Below are 20,193 nucleotides of genomic sequence, written 5' to 3'. Positions count from 1 at the left end.
GTCAAAAGCTGAGAGGTGATAGGTGGAAGTGACAAAGGGCTGAAGGTGATGGAATCTGATAGGAAAGGAAGGTGTAACATGGAAAAATTATAAAAATGGCAATTATACCTGAATTCCATCATGACAATCATATATGACCTTGGGATGTGATTGGGCTCATGAGATTTGACTAGTTTTTTTTTGCAGTTGGAAAGCGTAAAGGTTGAAACATTTTGAGAGTTTCCAACAGCACATTCTAAAGTACTGATCTATAAATTGTTGGTCATTTTCAAGCCAAACTGTGCCATTATTTTAAAAACTTCTTCTCAGAACATGGGCGCCATTGATAAAGTCAGCCTTTATTGTCCATCGCAGGATTCTCTGAGCAGAGTAGTTTGTTTGGCTGCCACAAAAAGCTGCTGGAGTGGGAATGAAATCATGCATCAGCTAAACTAAGCAGGACAGCAAGTTTCTTTCTTTGAAGGATATTTTAGAAGTTTGAGTTTTTACAATATTCTGATAGCTGCTTTTAATTAGCAAATTTATGAATGAGAGATGCACATTGAACCTGCTGGTTAGAATCACAAATAGATACAGCAAATTAGGAGGTCTTTCCATCCTTGCTTCTGGTGACTCTTCAAAAGTACCATTGTGTTTTGTCCTACATTAACCACTTTTGTCCAAGCTCTGCATGATCCTTATCCACAACTTCCAAGTTAACTTTCCTTTAAAATTAAACATGGAAACACCTTCCATCTTAAATTTATAACCTCTGGTTATTGATCCTTACACCAGAGTAAGTTTTTTTCCTCCATCCACTATTAAAACTCTCATTATTTTGTAAACCTACAGGAAAATATTTCTAAGTTGTTTTCAACATGGTGATACTGTAAAATCTGGGCTTGTTTACAGTATTGGTACCTTTAAAGGTTTCCTCAAATCATTGAAAAAAATAATTACTAATGTAATTGTCCTCAGCTACCACAATTATTTATTTCCTTTCCATTTTCAAATCATCATGGATTTGAGTTTTGGGAAGAAGCTGGAATGGACACAAATGGCTAAATAGCCTCTTTCTTTTCTGTAAGAATTCAATAACATTTTCTCTTTAAATAATGCTAAATACCATACCTTGTCAGAGGCTCCTTGTGTCTTCATTACTGCCAATTCACTGGAGGGAATACAATAAGGAAATTTGATAAGATACATGCACATTTATGCAATTGTTCTAAGTTTCTAACCCTATTGAATAAATATGCACTAGATACAATTGTCAACACTAGATACAACTGTCAACAGCATCATAAACCAGGCTTTAAGAGGTGGCATTCCTATGGTGGAGAAAGTCTAAAATACAAGTCCTGAATCTGGTATTAGGCAGTTATTGGTAGACTAAACTAAATTTCAATAATTCTTGAAGTTCAATCTGTTCAGTCTGTTCTCAGACTTGATATTGATAGCTTATGCAAGTCAGTTCACATCTTTATCATGATGTTCTATGGAGAGAACCATAATCAACACAATAAAAGTAACAATTTTTTTTAAGAGACCTTGGGATGGATTTTCCTCTTGGATCAGGAATGCTAAAAATATAATAATGCAAAAAGCGACCCAGATTTTAAATGTGATTGCATATGTGGCCAGATAGCTTTTCCTATTACATATCTTTGAAGATCCTAGTGGTATTGAAGGCACTGACCACATGAATGCCACTGAAATAATCAATAAATTCATTGAAATAAATGAAAGGAATTGTATTTATCTAGTGCCTTTCACAATCTATGTCATAAAGCACTTTATTGCCAACAATTTCTTGAATTACAGTTACTGTAGTAACATACAAAACACAGCACCCATTTGTTAACAGCAATGAGATAATGAAAAGAAAATTTAGTAATGCTAGTTTTGGGACACAAATTGGCCAGACCACGTCTGCTTTGCCTTTGAATGGTGCCATGGGATCTTAGAACATAGAACAGTACAGCACAGAAGCAGGCCCTTCGGCCCACAATGTCTGCACCGAACACTGCAGAATTAAACTAAATCTCTTGTGTCTGTACATGATCCTTATCCCTCCATTCCCTGCATATTCATATGTTTATTTAAAGTCTCTTCACTGCCACCATCATATCTGCTTGCTCCACTAATCCCGGCAGCCTGTTCCAGGCTCCTACTACTTTCTGTGAAAAAAACACGTCCTGTTCATCTCCCTTAAACTTTCCCACCTCACTTTAAATGCATGTCCTCTAGTACTTGAGATTTCTACCCTAGGAAAAAGACTGTTTACCCTATCTATGCCTCTTATAACTTTATAAACTTCTATCATGTTTCCCCTCAGCCTCTAACGCTCTAGAGAAAACAACCCAAGTTTGTTCAACCTCTCCTTATAGCTCATACCCACTAATCCAGGCAGCATCCTAGTAAACTTCTTCTGCACCCTCTTCAAAGTTTCCACTTCCTTCTGTAATGAGGTGACCAGAATTGCACACAATACTCCAAGTGTAGCCTAATCAAAGTTTTATATAGTATAACATTACTTCCTGACTCTGATAAAAGCCCCAACCAATGAAGGTAAGCATACCATATGCCTGCTTTACCACCCTATCTACTTTCATGGCCACTTTCAGTGAGCCGTGGACTTGGACCCCAAGATCTTTATGCATTTGAAGGCAGTAGGGAGCTCAGTTTGGTGTTGGACTTGAACCCCCAATCCTTGTGACTCAGGGCAAGAGAGGTACCACTGAGCCAAAGCTAACAATTTATCTAAAGAGATGAAACATGCATAATACTGATATATTGCTGTTATTTTTTTTAAATCAGGGTTAAAATAGAGTGCAAGTACATTGTCATTTCCCAAGCACATATTCAATTGACAGTAATTTCTTTACTCCAACAAAATTTTGTTTATAAATCTTTCATCCACCCCTAGATCCATCTTAGGAATTCTGATTATATTTTATATACATATTAAACCATTGGAGAAGTTGAAGTTGATAAATTGATAAACCTAGACTTTTCCAATGGTCTTATTTTAATGCTACAGTCAAAGGAATGTATGACATCCCATTTGCCACTAAAGAGCGAAGACCAATGACACCTAAAACAATTTTTTCTTCTCCATACATGCAGACCTTGTGCACATTAGTTATAAAATACATTCACTGTTTAAGGTTAGCTATGCCATAATTATAGGATACAAATATAGTCATAGTATGCCTTATATGAAGATCTATTTAAGCAGAATCAGGTTTAGTATCACTGACATATGTCCTGAAATTTGTGTTTTGCAGCAGCAGTACAGTGCAAGACATAAAGACATAAAAGTTACTATAAGTTACAAAAATAAAAAAGTAGTGCAAAAGAGGAAAAACGAGGCAATTACCAATTATAACAACCTGTACAGAATTTTTCACCAAATAATTTAAACAGGATTACTGAATTAATAATATCCTAAAAAAAAAGCAGATTCTCAAGAAATTCACCAATTTATAAAGTGGTCATTGCTCTTACTGAAACCTTAAGCGTGAGATTTATCAGACTATTCAATAAGGAAGTATCACAGCTAAGTGCAGTCATAGCCTCCTGCAAACCTTGCTGCAATTGGTGGAGCATATTCTGCTTTTCTAGTTAAGATCAACTAACCCAACAGTTCAAAGGTCAAGTCCAAAATCATTCTGGTTAAATAGAAAGCCTCAGTTTTTACCTGACTATTAACTGAGACTTAGAGCTAAAAAGAGCTATACAACAGGACTCACCTTTCAACAACTGGTACAGAGCTCAGGCGAGGATCATCCTTCAACAAATCATGACTGCTTTTGCTTTTTCCTTTCATACTCTATGAAACAGAAATTTTATTGTTCTACTTTTTAAATGTAAAATGAGTCATGGGCAACTAGAAAAAACTATGGAAGATAAAGATACATCATGGTGCAAACAGGAACAGCTCTCACCCTGCAGGGTGGTAACAAAAGCTGCATTAAAATATATAGCAGAAATATTATAAAAGAGAAATGTCCAGCTCCTGCAATTAAAGCCATGAATTGAGCCACATAAACAACTATTCTGCACGGAGTTCGCTAACCTGAGTACTTACTTGATTTATTTTCTCTGGTAGAAACTAACATTCCCACTGCTGTCCACCTACAGAAACATATTTGACTCTAAATTGAATAGTGTCATTTTGTCTTGAATCAAACAGTGTCATTTGCTCTAATTAATATTTAGATCTGCATATTCTTTTCATCTCTGGTCTGTACCTGTACTATTTGTATTAAAAGACATTTCCATATGGACACCTCCTCAGATTATTTCACGACTCCAAGAAGAGAGGCAGTGAACTTCCTATTGCCCGATTCCTACTCTGACTTGTTTCTAATCCTATTTGGCCCTCTCTCTCACCCCTTTTTTCCACTGCATTGATTGTTGCTTCTTCCTATTCTCAAACGGAGCTTAAGAATTTCATCGTTTACTGCCAATTTTCACCCTAACTTTCACATAGTGAGGAATCAAGATTGGACTTTATCAATGATTTTATCTTGATCTCAGGGATTAGGTTAGCAACTAATATCCAATATAAACCCACAGGGTTCTTCAGTTTTCCTGTCTACACTCATTTTACCCTGCTTCCAGTAAGACGTAATTTTTTAAGCTGAAGAGAAAGGGGAGGAGGGATAATGAATCAGATCAATGGTTTTGGCAATGACCGAGACTAATTGGGGAATCTTGTTAATCATAACAAATAGTAGCAGGTGTAGGGCATTCGGCTCCTTGCACAAGCTCCACCAGATTGAGATAGAAAAAGCATGTCAGAGTGACAATGTGAAGATAATTATGGGGGATTTTAACATGAAGGTGGACTGGGAAATGCAGCAAGGCGGTAGTACTCAGGAGAGTGAGTTTGTGGAATGTCTAAGGGATGTTTTTCTGGAGCAACTTATTGAGGAGCCCACCAGGGGATCGGCTGTTTTGGATTGGGTGCTGTGTAGTGAACCCGAGGTGATTAGGGAACTAAAGGTAAAGGAACCACTGGGAACAAGTGATCACAATATGATTGAGTTTAGTTTCAAGTTTGAGAAGGAGAAGCTGATAACTGGTGTATCGATATTTCAGTGGAATAAGGGAAATTACAAAGGTATGAGAGATGAGTTGGCCCAAATTGATTGGAGGAGTAAGTTAGCTGGAGGGACGGCAGAGGAAAAATGGAAGAAATTTCTACAGGAAATAAGGACAATGCAGGACAGATATATTCCAAGAAAAAAGAAGGTTTTGAATGGAAAAAAGGCACAGATGTGGATAACGAGGGAGGTGAAGGATAAAATAAAAGCAAAAGGGGCGGCGTACAAAGTAGCAAAAATTAGTGGGAAAACAGAAGATTGGAACGATTTTAAAAATCTGCAGAGAGAAACTAAGAAGGTCATTAGGAAAGCAAAGATGAGTTACGAAAGGAAGCTGGCGGACAACATTCGGAAGGATTCTAAGAGTTTTTTTAAATACATAAGGAATAAAAGAGAGACACGGGTTGACATAGGACCAATTGATAACGGTGCAGGAGGTATTATAATGGATGATAGTGAGATGGCAAGGGAATTGAATGAATATTTTGCATCGGTCTTCACCGTGGAGGACATAAGCAATGTGCCCATTAGTCAGGAGTCTCACGAATTGGAGCTGAGTTCAATTGAGATTAATAGGGAGAAGGTGCTTGGAAAACTAAAGGGGCTTAAGGCTGATAAGTCTCCCGGACCGGATGAGGTGCATCCCCGGGTTCTGAAGGAGGTGGCTGTGGAGATAGCGGAGGCGTTGGCGATTATTTTTCAGGAATCGATAGATTCTGGCATGGTTCCGGAGGACTGGAGGGTAGCGAATGTAGTTCCGTTGTATAAGAAAGGTGGGAGGCAGCACAAAGGCAATTACAGACCTATTAGTCTGACGTCAGTGGTGGGAAAATTATTGGAGTCTATCCTCAAGGAGGAGGTTACCGAATACCTAGAGGCGCAAGGCAAGATAGGACCTAGTCAACATGGTTTTGTGAAGGGGAGGTCCTGTCTGACCAACCTATTGGAGTTTTTTGAAGAAATCACAGGTAGGGTGGATAAGGGAGAGGCGGTAGATGTTGTGTATTTAGACTTTCAAAAGGCCTTCGATAAGGTGCCTCACAAGAGACTGATTAATAAGATGAGAGGTCATGGAATTATGGGCAGGGTAGCAAAATGGGTGGAGAATTGGCTGGTTGGCAGGAAGCAAAGGGTGGAAATAAAAGGATCTCGTTCTGGTTGGTTACCGGTTACTAGTGGTGTGCCGCAAGGGTCGGTGTTGGGGCCTCTCCTTTTTACCTTGTACATCAATGATTTGGATGATGGAATAAATGGTTGTGTGGCTAAGTTTGCGGATGACACCAAGATAAGTGGAGGAGTAGGGAGCATAGAGGAAATAGAAAGAATGCAGAGGGACCTAGACAGTTTAGGAGAATGGGCAAGGAAATGGCAGATGAGATTCAATGTTGAGAAATGTGCAGTTGTACACTTTGGAAGTAGAAATAAGCGGGTAGATTATTATCTAGAAAGAGAGAAGATTGATAGTGCGGTAGTACAAAGGGACTTGGGGGTACTCATACAAGATACCTTAAAAGTTAACCACCAGGTTGGATCGGTGGTTAAGAAAGCGAATGCTATGTTGGCATTCATCTCGAGAGGTATAGTGTATAAAAGTAAGGAAGTGTTGATGAGGCTCTACGGGGCGCTAGTGAGGCCTCATTTGGAATACTGTGCGCAGTTTTGGGCCCCGCATCTTAGGAAGGATGTGCTGACGTTGGAGAGGGTTCAGAGGAGATTTACGAGAATGATTCCAGGAATGAAAGGGCTTAAGTATGATGAGCGTTTGTCGGCTCTTGGACTGTACTCGCTGGAGTACAGAAGGATGAGAGGGGACCTCGTAGCGACATTTAAAATGTTGACAGGTAAGGATAGAGTAGATGTGGCTAGGCTGTTTCCCTTGGTGGGCGTGTCCAGGACCAGAGGGCACAATCTTAGAATTAGAGGGTACAGTTTCAAGACAGAGATGAGGAGAAGTTTCTTTACCCAGAGGGTGGTGAAATTGTGGAACTCCTTGCCACGCACAGCAGTGGAGGCCAGATCAGTGGGGGTATTCAAGGAGGAGATAGACAGATATCTAAATAGTCAGGGTATCAAGGGATATGGGGATAAGGCTGGCAAATGGGATTAGAATAGTTTTTTTTTTCTCTCTCTTTTTTTCCCACCCCATTTCTTTTTCCCTTTTCCTTGGAGCAGACTCGATGGGCCGAATGGCCTGCTTCTGCTCCCTTATCTTGTGATCTTGTGATCTTGTGGATCAAAGCTGATCTTCTAACTCAAACTGCAGTACCTCCATTTCTCTTGGTTCTAGTAATATCCAGAAATCTATTGATCTACATTTTGAATAAAATCAATCACCAAGCCTCCATAGCTGAGTGCTGCAGAGAATTCCAAAGATTCACCACCTTCTGAATGAAGAAATTTCTCATTTTAGTCCAAAATAGCCTACTATTTATCTTCGTAATTACCTGCTGCATCTATATGTTAGGTTCCAGTGCCTTATGTAATAGTACACCCAGGTCCTTTTGAACAGTAACATTTCTCAATCTCATATCATTTTAAAAATACTCAGCACTTCTTGCTTTTTATTCCTATCAAAGTTGATAACCTCATACTTTTTGATATCGCACAATATCTGTCATGTTGTTGCCCACTCACTTGGCTTGTATACCTCCTCTTGAAACCTCATTGCATCCTCGTAACTACTTACATTCCTACTTAGCTGTATACCATTGTTATGGATTAGGTTACTATTGGTGAATGTCCCTTTAAGGCATAGCATTGTGTGTGCGTGAGTGTGTGTGTGTGAAAGAGACGTGATTACGACAACAGGAGATAACGACGTGATGACGTTTTGGAGCAGACAGTCAGAGAAGAGAGAGAGAGAGAGAGGGAGAGAGACACCCTGCCTGCTGGCCTCTGTATCGATGGATGAAAAACAGTAACTGTGTCTGTCACTACAATCCATGTATGGATTTTTGGAATAATCCAGTGGAGTCCACTTTGTCATTAACCTGTAGAGGGAAACAGGTGTCTGTGTGGACGGCCACGTCTCAAATGCCTTTCGGGGTGGCAGATACTTTGGAACAAGGCAGTGGAGATCATCAGTGACGGAGGTGTTGTATGGGTTCCATCGTGGAACATTTGGATTTCGTAATGTCTCTATTCTCTCTCTACATTTTCTCTTCAGTCAACAGTGGTTTTGAAGAAGCCTTTGCTCACGTTTCACCTTATGGCTTGCTGAACTGAACTTTGAGAACTATTCCTGGACTTGGATTTCGGGAATTTGCCGCACACGCACTTCGAGTTTAGTTTTTGGGGTTAATGCTTAAGATGTAACTTTTTTTTTACTTCTAACATTCTAACTTTTATTTTTCTTATCATCATAAGTAGTTACTAATAAAATAATTTCTGACACTTATCTATGACTCAGTGTGTTTCTTTTGTTGCTGGTACATAACACCATCAGCAAGCTTGAAAAATGTTTTATTTGGTCCCCTTAGCCAAAACATGGATTTAGATCATGAATAATTAGGGGCCACATAGGTATCCCTCTGGTTCCGTACTCGTCACAACCTACCATCCTGTAAAGGCCCCTTTTATTCCTGCTCTATTTTCTACCTGTTAACCAATTCTCAATCCACAATAATATTGTACTCCCAAATTTACATGCACTACTTTCCTGGGCGGGACCTTATCCAAACCCTCCTGAAAATCCAATTACACCATATCCAGTTGTTTCCCCTCTTTTGATCGAGTTGATACATCCCCAAAAGAGCTTCAAACAAGACTAAAGAGCACAACTGATCTACTAGGAGGCAATGTAAATAGAAGATGATGAATAAAAATGAAGGAGAGAAAAAAAGTGCTGGAACTTTAAGATGGAAAACATTGTAGATGCTATAAATCTAAAATAAAAGAGAATGCTGGAAACACTCAGCAGACAGGAAGCACCTTCTATTTACATTTCCTATACAAAATCTGTCATTAACAAGCATTCACTACCACTGTACATCCTATTTGGTCTGTCTTAGTCTCCACCATGTTACAGGCATCCTCTTGGTTCTTTGCATCCTTCCACATAAGTTGCAGGAAATGTATAGGTTGCAAAAAATATCTTTGATTTCTATTTTACCCTAGTTTTGATGAAATGTCATTAAGCTGAAGTATTAACCTCATTTCTCACTCTACAGATGTTGAGTATTTCCAGCATTTACGGTTTTTATTTCCGATTTCCAGAATCTGCAGTTTTGTTTACCCTCTTCAACATCATCCAGTGAGGTGGAGGAAGGGCTTATACCAAGTTCTCACAATCATTGAAATGAAAAATATTAAGGGAGGTCAGAAAACAATTTAGGCCTTTACGACAGAATAAATAAATTAGGTTCGTGGAGAGAAATTATTCTAAAAAGGAACAAGCTTGACAAGAAACAAAGCAAAATGCCAACTAACAATGCAAGTACATTGCTTGAGAGATAGCCAACATATCACGTTTAATAAACAAACATGCAAGAGCAGATTTTTTTTTTACCTGGCTAACTCTGTTCACTTCCTCTTCCTCCTCCTCAGCTTCTTCTCCAAAGGAAAGTAAGCTGAAATTTCTGAAAAATAAAAACCAACAAATACTTTCTTAATGCATTTTGGCAGCTTGCAGATTTTGTAACATTACTTACCTCTGCTAAAGAATATAGGCCTAGAAAGTCATAGGCACCTAGAAAGATGTATTAATTGCGTGATGGACAGTGAATCTCCAGTGCAGTAGAAGCTGCTTTAACCATTATCACACTCAAAAGATCTTTTCTCTGTGGATATTGCTGGTGTGCAGCACGAAGAGGACACAGAACAGATACATCATGGATCTGCATCACAGAGGTTTAAGGGGGGCTTTTGCCCCGATTTTGTTTCTTTTGTTAAAGGGTTAGATCAGGGAATTGGTGAAAGGAGGAGATTGTGACTGTGGAGAGTGGAGGATGCCAGCGATTTGAGGGAAACCCTCTGCATGGAGCAAGATTGAACTTAACATGGGCCTATCTGAAATGTATTTTCAGCAATGGACTTCACAGCCTGGACTTGCTCAGGCAGGCCCTCTTAAATCTATGCTGAAACAGGCCTCAGCATGCATTGCAAGGGTCTGCTTCAACATGAATATACCCCACTGTTCCACTGGCTGGTACCTCAGCAGGTTAGTAATTTAGATGCACAGAGAGATCGTAAGTAAATTTACAGCGGTGGCAAATCCGGATTGAGCTTTGAGTTAATTTTCCAATGAGACTGCGTCATATAGATCAAATTAATGCTGCATTACATGCTTGAATTTCTAGGCTATAACGTTACTGGTTTGCCTGCATCATTTACTAGTAAGATTTGTGTTGGGCATAAATTTCATGGATTATTTTGTACTCTACATCCCTAGACGTAAAACTTAGATATGTTTACATATCTAAATAGAACTTAGTTACCTTCCTGCCCAATACGTATAAAGATACCTACATATCAACTGCAGTCTTTTCTCAACTGTTTGCCCAACACAGAGATTAGCTTTCTCCAATTTTAAGTTCCCAAGTGAAACTAGGGAAGATTCAGGAATTGCTTTAAGATGAATGCCATCCATACATTTTCAAATAGTGATTATTCAACATACAAAAAAGTGAAATCTGAAATATAAACAATAAAGTAAAAGCGATCTCTCAAAACAAGCAGAGGGAAATATTTAAACAAAATGAAATGAGAGATCTCAAGCTAAAAATAGTAGCCAGTATTAAGTATTCTTGATTGCACTATCGAAATGATTGTTGAAATGATTGCACTATTGAAATGATAGTTCACTTTGATGAGTGCCAGATAAAACTCCAAAACACCCCTAAACAATTTCTGGAAATCACTTTAACAAATCCAAGTCCTATCAAGAATGGAGATCCTCTGTAGCTGGGTTTGTAGGTATGCCTGTGACTGCTGGAATTCAGGAAAACAACTTCTTCATAGTTACAAAGATATTTCTATCATTGAATATTTAGCCAAATTCTTATTGATTCAGACTTTACTGTAGAATTTAGAAAGCCAAGACAAATTCAGTATTTTTGAGCTGATGACACAGTTTGATCATTTACATTTTTTTGGATGAAAAGTTACAAAACCAGTACTACAAAAATGTGTTCCAATTGCCAAACTGTAGAAACGCTGCTGCATTTAAAGAAAAAACTAACATTTCCATGGAAACATGACTCAGTAGCTTCTGGAACAGTTAGTGACTATTCATGTTTTGTTGTTTCATTCAAAAGCATTTCTTTGATTTCTTTGATTCCAGTTTTATTTTACTTTCAAGAACTGTGGTATTTTTCTTCCACTCTGCTGCTAATCAACTTCAATAAAGCCAAAAACTTTAATTGTCTTCAAGTAGCAGGTAACATTTTATACACAAATAGTCTATGAAAGCAATCTACATTTCACATTTTCTTCCTGAGCTATATATAGACTCACTCCATTACATCTTAATAAAAGAAAAGAAAACTGAATCATTTCATCCAAGATCAAAGTTTTCAACTGAAGTTTGTTAATACTGCTCAAAATGCAAAGACTTATTCATGATTAACATGGGCACTTTACAGAGGTTTATATATGAAAATAAAAAGGGCTAGGTATATTAAAAATATGGAAGACTAAACATACTGCCAAGCATATTTATGCTCTTAAATCTGATCCATCATTCACATACTGGAGGGCTCGTCTACCGAGGGAATATGGGTGGAACTGAGGAATAAGAAAGGGATGACACTAATGGGACTATATTATAGACCTCCCAACAGTCAGCAGGATTTAGAGGAACAAATTTGTAGAGAGATAACAGACAGTTGCAAGAAAAATAAGGTTGTGTTAGTAGGTGACTAACTTTCCACATATTGACTGGGACTCCCATACTATAAAGGGATTGGATGGGATAGGATTTGTCAAATGTGTTCAGGAGAGTTTCTTCAATCAATATGTAAAAGTCCCAACTAGAGAGAGAGAGAGAGAGTGATACTGGATCTCCTCTTAAGGAATGAGACAGGGCAGGTGACAGAAGTTCATGTAGGAGAACACTTTGGCCCAAATGGTGTCCCGGGCCGCGTGCTCAGATCTTGTGCTGATCAGCTGGCAGAAGTATTTGTGGACATATTCAACCTCTCCCTGCTTCAATCTCAGGTTCCCTCCTGTTTTAAGAAGACCGCTATCATCCCGGTACCAAAGAAAAGCAAGGTAACATGCCTCAATGACTACCGACCAGTGGCTCTGACATCAACCATCATGAAGTGCTTTGAGAGGTTGGTCATGGCACGCATCAACTCCTGCCTCCCAGACAACCTGGATCTATCGGCGAAACAGGTCAACAGCAGATGCCATCTCCCTGGCCCTACACTCAGCTCTGAAGCATCTGGACAGTAAAGACACATATGTTAGACTATTGTTTATTGACTACAACTCTGCTTTCAATACAATAATTCCAAGTAAGCTTGTCAACAAACTCAGGCCTAGGACTCAACACCTCCCTCTGTAACTGGATCCTTCACTTTCTAACAAACAGACTGCAATCAGTGAGGATAGGCAGCAATACCTTCGGCACAATTATTCTCAACACTGATGCCCCACAAGGCTGCGTCCTCAGCACTCTACTCTACTCCCTATACACTCATGACTGTGTGGCTAGATTCTGCTCGAACTCCATCTGCAAGTTTGCAGATGATATCACTGTTGTAGGCCGTATCTCAAACAGCGATGAGTTGGAGTACAGGAAGGAGATAGAGAGTTTAGTGGAATGGTGTCATGACAACAACCTTTCCCTCAATGTCAACAAAACTAAAGAGCTGGTCATTGACTTCAGGAAAGGGGGCAGTGTACATGCACCTGTCTACATCAATGGTGCTGAGGTCGATAGGGTTGAGAGCTTCAAGTTCCTGGGAGTGAACATCACCAACAGCCTGTCCTGGTCAAATCATGTAGATGCCATGGACAAGAAAGCTCACCAGTGCGTCTACTTCCTCAGGAAGCTAAAGAAATTTGGTTTGTCCACTTTGACTCTCACCAACTTTTACTGATGCACCATAGAAAGCATCCTATCTGGATGTAGCACGGCTTGGTACGGCAACTGCTCTGCCCAAGACCGCGAGAAGCTGCAGAGAGTTGTGGACACAGCCCAGCGCATCACGGACACCAGCCTCCCCTCCTTGGACTCTGTCTTTAGCTCTCGTTGTCTTGGTGTCGCAGCCAGCATAATCAAAGACCCCACCCACCCGGGACATTCTCTCTTCTCTCCTCTTGCATTGGGTAGAAGATACAGGAGCCTGAGGGCACGTACCACCAGACTTAAGGACAGCTTCTACCCCACTGTGATAAGACTATTGAATGGTTCCCTTATACAATGAGATGGACTATGACCTCACGATCTACCTTGTTGTGACCTTGCACCTTATTGCACTGCACTTTCTCTGTAGCTGTGACACTTTATACTGTTATTGTGTTTTACCTGTACTACATCAATGCACTCTGTACTAACTCGATGTAACTGCACTGTGTAATGAATTGACCTATACAATCGGTTTGTAAGACAAGCTTTTCACTGTGCCTCGGTACAAGTGACAATAATAAACCAATACCAATCTAGTGATCATAATTCCATTAATTTCAAGATAATTATGGAGAAGGATAGGACTGGTCCTCAGGTTGAGATTCTAAATTGGAGTAAGGCCAATTTGGTTTTCAAAAGTGTAATACTGAGAGTATAGAATCAGTCTGTTCCAGTTAGAATAAAAGGCAAGGCTAACAGGTTTAAGGAACCTTGGTTATTGAGGGATACTGAGGCCCTAGTAGTGAAAAAGGAAGAGGCACATATCAGGTATAGGCACTTAGGATCAAAAGAGGCACTTGAGGAGTACAAGAAATGCAAGAGAACACGAGAAATCAGGAGGGCAAAAAGAGGACATGAGGTTGCTCTGGCAGACAGGGTGAGAGAATCCCAAGGGTTTCTATAGCTATATTAAGAGCAAAAGGGTAGCAAGGGACAAAATTGGTCCTCTTGAAGATCAGCATGGTCATCTATGCATGGAGCTGAAAGAGATTGGAGAGATCTTAAATGAATTTTTTTGCGTTCCTATTTACTCTGGAGACAGACACAGAGACTATAGAACTGAGGCAAAAGAGTAGCGAAATCATGGACCGTATCCGGATTACGGAAGAGGTGGTGCTGGTTGTCGAGGCATATGAAGGTGGATAAATTCTCAGGGCCAGACAAGGAGTCCCCTCAGACCTTGTAGGAAGCTAGTGCAGAAATTGTAGGGACCCTGGCGGAGACATTTAAAAGATCCTTAGCCACAGGTGAGGTGCTAGAGGACTGGAGGATAGCTAATGTTGTTCAAGAAAGGCTCTAAGAATAGGCCAGTGAGCCTGACAACAGTCACAGGTAAATTATTGGAAGGTATTCTATGGGACAGGATGTATAAGAATTTGCATAGACAGGGTCTGATTAGGGATAGTCAATGTGGCTGTGTGTGTGGCAGGTCATGTCTAACCAATCTTATAGAGTTCTTTGAGGAAGTTACCAAGAAGGTCAATGAGGGAAAGACAGTGGACATTGACTGCATGGACTTTAGCAAGGCCTTTGACAAAGTTCCGCATGAGAGGCTGCTCCAGAAGGTCAAGTCGTTTGGCATTCAAAATGAGGTAGCCAATTGGATTCAACATTGGCTTTGCGGGAGAAAGCAGAGAGTGGTAGTAGATGGTTGTCTCTCTGACTGGAGGCCTGTGACTAGTGGTGTGCCGCAGGGATTGGTGCTGGGTCCATTGTTGTTTGTCATCTAAATCATTATTATAGGTGATAAACAACAATGTGGTAAACTGGATCAGCATATTTGCGGATGACACCAAGGTTGGGGGCGTGGAGGACAACAAGGAAGGCTATCAAAGCTTACAGCATGATCTTAACCAGCCAGGAAAATTGGCTGAAAAATGGCAGATGGAATTTAATGCAGACAAGTGTGAGGTGTTGCACCTTGGGAGGACAAACCAGGGAAAAACTTACAGTGAATGGTAGGGCACCAAGGTGTGTGGTAGAACAAAGGGATCTGGGAAAACAGATTCATAGTTCCTTGAAATTGGCGTCACAGATAAATAGGGTCGTAAAGAGAGCTGTTGGCACTTTGGCCTTCATAAATCAGGGCATTAAGTACAGGAGTTGGATGTTACATTGTAGAAGACGTTGGTGAGGCCAAATTTGGAGTATTGTGTGCAGTTCTGGTCACCTACCTACAGGAAAGATATCAATAAGCTGGAAAGAGTGCAGAGAAAATTTACAAGATGTTGCCAGGACTTGAGGACCTGAGTTAGGGAAAGGTTGAATAGGTTAGGACTTTATTCACTGGAGCACAGGAGAATGAGGAGAGATCTCATAGAGGTATGCAAAATTATGAGGGGCATAGATAGGATGAATGCATACAGGCTTTGGGTGAGACTAGAACTAGGGGACATAGGTTTAGGGTGAAAAGTGAAATATATAAGGGGAATCTGAGGGGGAACATCTTCACTCAGAGGGTGGTACAAGTGTGGAACAAGCTGCCAGCAGAAGTGGTAGATGCAGGTTCAATTATAACATTGAGAGGTTTGGATAGGTACATGGATGGGAGGGGTTTGGAGGGATATGGTCCAGGTGCAGGTAGATGGGACTAGGCGGAAGATCAGGTCAGCATGGCCCAGATAGGCCAAAGGGCCTGTTTCAGTGCTATATTACTCTACGACTCTATTCATTGGGAAACAAGAAGAAACCTAACTTCATATATTGATAAGATATTAGTTTTACTTTGTGCCTTTCGAATGAGGTTTTTTCGATTCTTCATCTTTCTTCTCCTTCTTGTGTTTTTTCAATATTCTTGGAACAATGTCATCAAAGCTGTTGTGCAGCACCTAGAAAGTATATTGACAAATTTTAACTTAAAAGCAATTATTTGAATGCATAAATTTTTATTCTTATGTACCTTCAACACAATTATTGGGGCTGAGTTCAATCCCTAAAATAATGGAGAAAAGGTAAAGGCAGACTTTTATGTGAATAGCTCCCTTCGCAACCTTAGGACACTTCAAAAGCATATCACAACTAACAAAGTATCTTTTTAAACTGTAGTCACTGTTGCAATGTTGAAGTCAGACCAGTTAATACCCCACAAACAGCAACCTAATAATGATCATAATCAGCTGATAACATTCAACTTAACCTGCACCCAACATTCACCACTCCGTGATGCCCATAGTTGCACTTGGCTTTTGCGACTGCACAACTCCAAGCATCCTGCCTGCCATGGCTGTCCACAAGGTGGAGTAAGCCAAGAGCAGCAACTAAAATCTGACAGTGGAAACTAAGGCTCCACCCACATATTGCTCCAATGGCCTTCTGACAGTTTATATTGTGAAAGGCCTCTCGCATTGTTTCTAAATGTTTCTGATGAAATAAAAATCAAAATATTAAAGCAATTTAAAACTATATTTATCATAAGCAAAGTAAAACCATTTAAATTTTAAACAAAAAAAATTATGTATGTTCTAAAACACCAGAAATCCAAACATGCAGATTTCTTGCTCATGAAGCACAAAGTCTAATTAACAGAAACTCAATGAAAGAACAAAAATGAAAACAGTACTTTAAAAGGATAAAGCATAATATCTTGTGAAGAACACATTTAACCTTGCCATCACTGGCAAGTTGTCCAGCTTTTAAAGGGCCTTTATGTGGTTCTCAAATTCTCATTGGTTAAGATGATGATTAGGAAGCTGAAGGAGAATGTGCAAACTAAATTTACACACTAGGTGGCACAGTTACAACAGTGATCCTAAACACCTTTGCCTCTAGTTAAATATCCTAGATAAAGTCCAAAAGTTGCCAATTAGTCAAGGATGTTTCTGTTTTTCCAACAACAGCAATACTGAGTGGATTGCTTCTAAAACCCTACACAAGTCCTGAAGATTGTAAAACTCTCTTTATGAGCAGTCACTTAGGATTGAGGGTGATTTGCTTCCACTACAGTTCTATGGGTTTTGAGGTGACTAAATGATCTGTAGACTCTGTCATAGGTGGCAGGCTGTTGGCACATTTGGATGGGTTGTCTAGAATGTGACATACTTTTTCCATTACTTGGACCACAGATGTTCCCAAAGAGACTCCAAGTGGCCGGTGCCTTCACATGTACTTCTCTGAATAGTGGCGATCATCACTGTTTGACAGACCACAAGATTGGTGCCAAATTTGAGGTTTCATCAAAGGGACTTTTCTTCAGGTGGCCAAAGGTTGTGCTGGTGCAATGTTTTTTATTTTATATTTATTACATTTTCAGGATTTGGATGTCACTGACAAGGATGGTCTTTATTTACCATCCCTAACTACTCTGGAGCAAGTAGTGGTGAGCCGCTTTCTTGAACTGCTGCAGCCCTTCTGGTTAAGTTACTATCACAGTGCCACTGAGAACAGAGTTCCAGGATTCAGACAATGAAGGAACAACAAAATATTTCAAAGTCAGGATGATGTGTTACTTGGAGCAAAACTTGCAGATGTCGCTGCTTTTGTCATAGAGGTTGTGAATTTGGAAGGTGCTGCTAGAGAAGCCTATGTAAGCAAATGAGTGCATATTATAGATGGTACATGCTCCAGTTCCTGTGCTTCGCTGACATAGGGAATAATAGTTCAGGGTTTTAGGATGGTGGATAGGGTAGCAATCGAGATGTTTTGTTCCTGGATTGTGTTAAGCATCCAGAATGTTGTTAGAGCTTCACTCATCCAGAAAAAGAGAGTATCCCATCACCCTCCTGACTTGTGTCATGTAGATGGTGGAAATACTTTAGCCTCGGACCTTCTCTCGGAGCCACAGCATTTATTTAGCTAAGTTTCTAATCAATGATTGCAACCCTGGTTGTTGCTGGTAGACAACTCAATGATGCCAAAGCCACATATCAGCCCATAACTGAAAAAAGAGAAAACTTTAGGAACACTCTTTGACCCAAAACATCAACTCTGTTTCTCTCTACAGATGGCTGTCCAGCCTATTGAGTGTTTCTTTTTCAATCTTTTTATTAGTTTTCAAATTAATACAGATTGATTTATAGCATCAGTATTTATACATGTAATACAAAGAAATCAGGATAACAATCAGTAGCATATATAATCATAAAGAACAATAAAATAATTTTAAAAAATCTGTAGATCCAACGATCCTCTTAGTAAATGAATTATAAAATAAAGAAAGGAAAGAAAAAGATATTATATAAATTTAGAAAAAACCCAAATCAATAAAAAAAATTATAAACAATATAAACTAAACAAGAAAAAACTTTTTAAAAGAAAAACAAACAACAAAAAAAAAGAAAAAAAAACTGGGCTAAAATTTCTCAGTAGAAACAGAGCAATATTATGTCATCAAGTCCGTTCCTCCAAGTTGGAAAATTATTGAAAGGGGATCTACATCATGTGAAAATATTGAATAAATGGACTCCAAATATCTTCAAACTTAAGCGAAGGATCAACAGTACCACTCCTAATTTTTTCCAAGTTTAAGAATGTTTCTATTGGGCATTTCCTGCTTTTATATCAGATTTTGAGCATCTACTGTAGATTTTGAGAAACCTACCGAATACTGAAAGGCCTGGATAGAGTGGATGTGGAGAAGATGTTTCCTTTAGTAGGAGAGTCTAGGATCCAAGGGCACAGCCTCACAATAAAGGGACACCCTTTTAGAACTGAGATGAGGAAGAATTTATTCAGCCAGAGAATGGTGAATCTGTGGAATTCATTGCCATAGAGGGCTGTGGAGGCCAAATCATTGGGTGAATTTAAGGCAGAGATTGACAGGTTCTTGATTGGTAAGGAGGTCAAGAGTTACAAGGAGACGGCAGGAGAATGTTTTTTTTTCAACCCCAATCAGCCATGATTGAATGGCAGAGAAGACTTGATGGGCTGAATGGCCTAATTCTACTCCTATATCTTATCATATTATGGTCATCTGCAGTTTTATTTTGATTTTCAGCCCATGCCTAAATGCTGTCTTTGTTGTGTTGTAGGTAGGCACGGGCTACTTCATTTGCTGAGGACTTAATGAAAAGGCCACTTGGCCCTCAAGCCTGAGCTGCCATTCAATATGATCATGGCCGATCTTCCCCAGGTTTCAACTCTTCTCTGTCTGTTCCCCAGAGTCCTCAATTGCCTAATCTTTTCAAAAAAATTATCTGTCTCTTAAATACATTCAATGACCTAGCCTCCGCAACCCCTTGTGCAATCATCAGCTGGCCTTCTCACATCTGACTTTACAATGCAAGGTCATTGATGGAGCAACTTAAGATGACCAGGTCCAGGATCCTGCCCTGAGGAACTCCTGCAGTGTGTACTCCAACAACCTCAACCACTTTCCTTTGTGCAAGTTAAAACTTCACCCGTTGAATTCCATTTTCTCAGGGCTCTTTGATGGCGTATTCAGTCAAATGCTGCCTTGATGTCAATCAAGGGCAATGATTCCCTCCTTACCTCTGAAATTCAGGGTATGAAGAGGTCTGGAGCCAAGTGCTCCTGGCAAAACTCAAAATGGGCATCAGAGAGCAGGTGTCATATGACAGCATTGTCAACGACACCACCCATCACTTTAGTGATAACAGAAAGTAGAATGAGCAATAATTGACTGGATTGTATTTGACCTTTTTGTGAAGTACACATACCTGGCCAATTTTCTACATGCTCTTGGTGAATTTCATCATCATTAACATCTGCCCTTTCTGAAAGGTGGCTACCAAGATATGGGAAGTAATTCACATTCACAAAGTTTCAGTTATGGTTCCTGATGCGGGAGGGCCGTATTGTGTGGCTGGGACAGTTGCTGAAAGACTAAATATTTAGTACCCAAAGGTCCAAAGGCCCATCCTCTCACACCCCTCCTTGGCTCAATGAGCAAGACTGGGATTAATCTGAACTCAGGAATGGAACTGACCAAGTCTGAACAGTTTCCAGCTCATTGTATTACAGGCTCTTTTCCAGCAAGCAGGTTATTGGAGATGAAGTGAACTACTGCATTGAGGAAGATTGAGAAGAGATTGGCTAAATAACATAGCATTGCTTAACCACAGTGTATTC

At 39.8% G+C, this 20,193-nt stretch overlaps 1 protein-coding gene across 1 annotated transcript in view; it reads right to left on the bottom strand.

The window, feature by feature from the left end:
* The window catches only part of cwc27 (CWC27 spliceosome associated cyclophilin), a 145,532-nt gene that overhangs the window by 97,207 nt on the left and 28,132 nt on the right, over nt 1-20,193 (bottom strand). The window contains exons 6-9 of the mRNA XM_052010356.1: nt 15,892-15,995; nt 9,601-9,670; nt 3,735-3,814; nt 1,111-1,150 (exon numbers count right to left, since the gene is read on the bottom strand). Coding sequence (XP_051866316.1) covers nt 1,111-1,150; nt 3,735-3,814; nt 9,601-9,670; nt 15,892-15,995 — 294 coding nt within the window. The remainder of the gene's footprint in view (nt 1-1,110; nt 1,151-3,734; nt 3,815-9,600; nt 9,671-15,891; nt 15,996-20,193) is intronic.

This window comes from Pristis pectinata, chromosome 2 (genome assembly GCF_009764475.1).
Source record: "Pristis pectinata isolate sPriPec2 chromosome 2, sPriPec2.1.pri, whole genome shotgun sequence".
In the NCBI taxonomy this organism is placed as follows: Eukaryota; Metazoa; Chordata; class Chondrichthyes; order Rhinopristiformes; family Pristidae; genus Pristis; species Pristis pectinata.
The sequence above is the reverse complement of the archived record's forward strand: the minus strand, read 5'-3'. Positions and strand labels throughout refer to the sequence as shown.